The sequence below is a fragment of the Nestor notabilis genome, unplaced genomic scaffold (genome assembly GCF_000696875.1).
Source record: "Nestor notabilis isolate BGI_N333 unplaced genomic scaffold, ASM69687v1 scaffold3708, whole genome shotgun sequence".
NCBI lineage: Eukaryota > Metazoa > Chordata > Aves > Psittaciformes > Psittacidae > Nestor > Nestor notabilis.
Window position 1 is genome coordinate 14,693 of NW_009940398.1, and position 4,622 is coordinate 19,314.

At 41.0% G+C, this 4,622-nt stretch overlaps 1 protein-coding gene across 1 annotated transcript in view; it reads right to left on the bottom strand.

The window, feature by feature from the left end:
* The window catches only part of EFCAB14 (EF-hand calcium binding domain 14), a 16,474-nt gene extending 12,450 nt beyond the window's left edge, over positions 1-4,024 (bottom strand). Inside the window, exons 1-2 of the mRNA XM_010020314.1 lie at positions 3,970-4,024; positions 632-777 (exon numbers count right to left, since the gene is read on the bottom strand). Of these exons, the coding sequence (XP_010018616.1) occupies positions 632-777; positions 3,970-4,024 (201 nt within the window). The remainder of the gene's footprint in view (positions 1-631; positions 778-3,969) is intronic.
* Positions 4,025-4,622: the final 598 nt, after the last annotated feature.

The window sequence follows — 4,622 nt, forward strand, 5'->3', positions numbered from 1 at the left end:
ACTAACTGTGAGCAGCTCTGAACTTTTACCTTCTGTGGCAAGAATTTCAATAAGAACCTTGCTGGATGCTCTGTCTGAAGCACGAGTTAATAGAGCAGCTGAGGAAACAGCTTTCTGTTAAGTGGCTTAGTTTTAGCTGCATAAACAGAGCTAAGATTTACACCAGCTCGGATGCCAAGTGTGTATTAGCAGATTTTACATTCACAAGACACCAGTGCTTCATTTGTAGCAACATGAACTTGCACCGATTTGGGTACTTTTCCATGCTTATGAAACACTTGCAGATGCTCTCAGAAATATGAAATGTCAAATCACTCATCATAAACATCAGAATTATTTGGCAGGAAAATGAAGAACTTGCCCCATTCTCAGGTTCTTTTAAGTTCTGCCTGAAGTCTTTCCACCAGTTGCACAATTTCTCCTCTTTGTGATCAGTCTCCAGTCCAGATGGATGCTCAAACTTTGTTTAAACAAAGAGGCTTATGTTCCATTTTAACTTTAAGAGTTCAGCATATGGTCACAGAAGTCCTTAGATAAAAGCTCAGCACTGCACTTGAAATGAATTTCTATACAAATAAACTTCAATGGAATATTTTATTATTTTTCAAAACCAAGCACTGATCCCTCTCACCTGTTTGTTGATCTCTGTGATATTTATCCAAACTTTATTTAGCCCCAGTTCTCCAGTCTCAATTTGTTCAAGTTGCTTTTGCTTCTGCACCAAATCTTCATTCAGTTTAGGAATTTCTTGGAATGATGTCTTTTGATTAGATTCCACTAAAAATAAAAAGAAGAATTAAATTAAAAAGGCCAGGTAAACAGTGTTGAAAGGCAAAAACCAAATGACAAGCAGCAACATCTACAGCAGTAAAAGAAGGCAATAACAGTTCCTACATAAGGGTTTATTGCCAATTCAGAATCAAGTGTTTGTTTAGAATTACAGCTCTTTTTTGTTTTAAGAGTACTCACATCTGCAGAGAAAATCCAGAGAGGCTGTACTAAATGTAGCACTTTGCAGTAGTACTGTCATTCTGGCAAGCCTCAGTAGGTCTTTATTTAGTGCAGTTATTTTGCATTACTTTCGCAGAGGAACATGAAATAGTAATGGGACTGTAAGAACTGCCAACAGTACCAGGGCAAAGGAAGCATGTGAAATGAACCTCTGTGCCCTTCTCAAGCCTGCAAAGGGACTGATGATGAAGTGAATTCCAAGGAGATTATCGTGATTATAGTTGTTCTGTGTGACAGAAAGACAACTGAACATGTAAGCTTGCACACTAACAACTGTTGGTAAACAAATCAGTAAACAAGGTCCTTGGAAATAAAGTCAGTTATTACAGCAATTAACGCTACAAGGAAAGGGGAAACATGCAGCTCAAATCAATTCAAGTGAGCCTCGGAAATGCAGCTCGTCAGGTCGGCAGTGACTAAGCTGTTTAGCTGCAAGCACTATTAGGCAATCCTAAATCCCCAGGTCTGGCAAACAAATAAGCAAAGGTTTTGAGATAGAGATGACAGAGTCCACCAAAATCTCCACCTCCACCCTGTAACGTAGCACAGAATGCTCTACAACAAACCACCACCACTGAGAACACACTGCCAAGAGCAGTGGGACGTACAGGCTATGTAGCTGGCAGCTCCCAGAACAAATTTCCATGCATGACCTATCTAGTCAAAAGAGGAAGCCTTCAGAAGGGCTTCATGCCATGGAGTCCAAATGCACACAGCTGGAAAGACAGAGACCTTCAAAAACCCTTTTCACTTTTCTGGAAGCAAGTCCTCATAGTCATTTCTAGGTACAGAGTAATCTGCAGGGATCACCCAAGATCCAAAGGCTTTCAGTTACATACGACCTTGAAAGGTTTATTTTAGCCAAAACAGACTGAGAACTAATGGAGGGTTCAACACAAGTACTTCACACCAAATCTGATGTTTCAGAGGCTCCTGTAGACAAATGAGTTTCTGTTCTGCCACTCTCACGATGTACAGTGAGACTCCACTGAAGACTTCTGCAGTGACAGAATGCACTACTGTTCATAGCACCATTACTAATAGGGGAAACACCACAATCACTTCCCCCTATCCCACACATACTAAATACAAACATGTCCTATTTTTAAAAAGCACCCATGCCATACTCAGTTTGTTTAAAGGATGGCAGAACATTAGAATACCTCTACAGGAATCTGCTCTTAAGGGGAAAAAATCTGGATGAAGATTCAGAAGAAAAAAAAATTCCTTTTCCAAGCTTGCTGTAGGGACAGACAGATCCCGTGCCTTTGTTCCTTCGTCCATCCACACATTTCATTAAAGCACAGTGTTAACTTTTAGAACCAGGTTACTCTTGCTATCTGCTTTTTTGCTGTTGTTTTTAGTGCTGTGCCTCATTCTGAGGCTCCCATCCAGCTTCTAGGTATGCTATTACAGTGGCAAGGACATCTGATACTGTTCTATCACTAGATGAAATACTAGATGCATGGCTTTTCTGTCAGAGCTACTAAGGATTAAAAAAAGCACATCTGTAATTGCCAGACAGGAAGCTCGGAGAGAACAACTGCTTTAACAAAGGGGTCTATGTAGGACAGGAATGATGAAATTTATCTACACCAAAGCCAACAAATGTTGTCATTGTGCAAAACTTCTACTTAAAGGAGACCAGCCCATGAAGAGCAGCAGTCAGCAGAACACAGCAACAACTACTGCAGGGGTGTTCGGTGCACTCACCGCCACAAAGCAGAGCCTGTAACTAAAGGTATCCTCCATCACTGGTGGACACCAGCTACAGCTAACTTTCAGAGTTCAGTATCAGTTAATATAAAAGCACATCTATCAGCAGCATTTTCTCTCACTGCCAACCAGCAGGTTCCATGCTGGCAGACAACTCCCCATCTCACAGCAGTTACACACCTGAACAGGAAGCCCTAAAGACCAAGAGCAATGAATTTCTACACGCATGTCCTCAATGCCTCTTTCACCACAAGCAAATCAAGCCCTCTGCTTACTTCCAGCCCTAGCAGCCTCCTCATTTAATTGATTTCACCAGCCTTATTTTTAAGGTCATCTTCGTGTCCTGAGCACAAAAATTCAAAGATGAAGACCAAAGCTATGACACAAAACCCGTGGTCAACAGACGTGCTCCTCAGGCAAAACATAACTCCTTAGCTTTTCTGAAGCAGCTAGAGATTACCTGAACGCTTAAGCTTCACCCTCTTTTGCTTTATTCACACAGCTCCTTAGCTTATCTGCCATTTTCAACATACAGGATTTTAAACACCACTAAAACAATGCACCAAAATATATATTGTGTCCAGAGATGAGGTGTAGAGAACTCATGTTACATGCAAATCTCAGTGCTACAGATGTTATTACTGAAATCTTACATGGACAAGGAAAACCTGAGAGCTTCAAGCAAAATGCTTCACTTTAACTCCATACTTCAAAGTATTAAACATTGATGTAATTCCACACCATATGCAACACATGAAAGCTGAACAAGAACAGGTTTCAAGCAACATTCAGAGGAGACAGAGAAAAAACAACAGTGAAGCAACATTAAAATTGCATAACACCACAGCAAGCATTAGAGATCTTAACAAGAGCTCAAGACAAAAACATTGGTTTACATTATTTTAAGGGATGCATCAAAACCCCTGACCAGAACTTTCTTTTTTTTAAACAGAGGCTTTCTTTGGAAGACCAAGACGAAAGCCAGGAGTTTTAGAAATGTACGTACAAGCAACTACAGGCCCACCTAGTCCATTGTTCCTGCTCCTCAGAAGACAGAGAACAGACAAGAATAAATAATATTTGCTTTAGATTCACCCAGCCTCTTAAGTGTTTTTGGCTCGTAGGACTCCTCAGTTCAGGGTCAGTTCGCCTGCTCAGTACTTTGAATAAGCAGGTACGCAACTAAAGCTCTCCCTCTTGCCCGAAGCAGATGTGAAATAATGTAGTTACATCTATACTTACTAGTCCGAAACTTCTCCTTTATTGCATCCAGATCCTCCTTGAGGGCCACCTGCATCCAGACTAAGCCAACGCACGCTACCACACAAGCGGCGAGAATGACAAACGAACATAACGGGTAACAGAACTTGCAGCATCGTAGATAGTCTCCCCTGGATAAAACACAAATAACAGGTTGTGAATATTCAACAGCACCTAGAAGAGCTTTATTTTAAATGCTGTTCTACTGAAGAAGGGACAGCGCCGGAACAGCAGACGTTTTGGCTGACAAGAGCTAAGAGCTTTTCCAAGAATAAAAAAGGCTATCCTATACAGTGGATCAGGGCTACTGCTGTCTGTTTCAGTTCATCCTCAGGAGGCACATCTAGCATATTTAAGAGCAGCTGTCAGGTTTCCCATACTAAGATTTCCTGTTCTGCTCACATAAGCTTATGTCAGGAACATCTGCTTGATAGCTTGGAAAGCAGGCTTTGAGAAAGGGTATTACCATAATGTTACAGCAAGTACTTCTGGATTATCCTAAACTGTGAAAGCCTAAGTTTCTCTGCAACATGCCTGTTTTTAGTTATTCTTAAAAGTCCATTAATAACTTAACTAAGAAGTTTATTTACTGGCAAAGCACATCACACCCACGAGAAAACGAGCAAAGGGTCAGC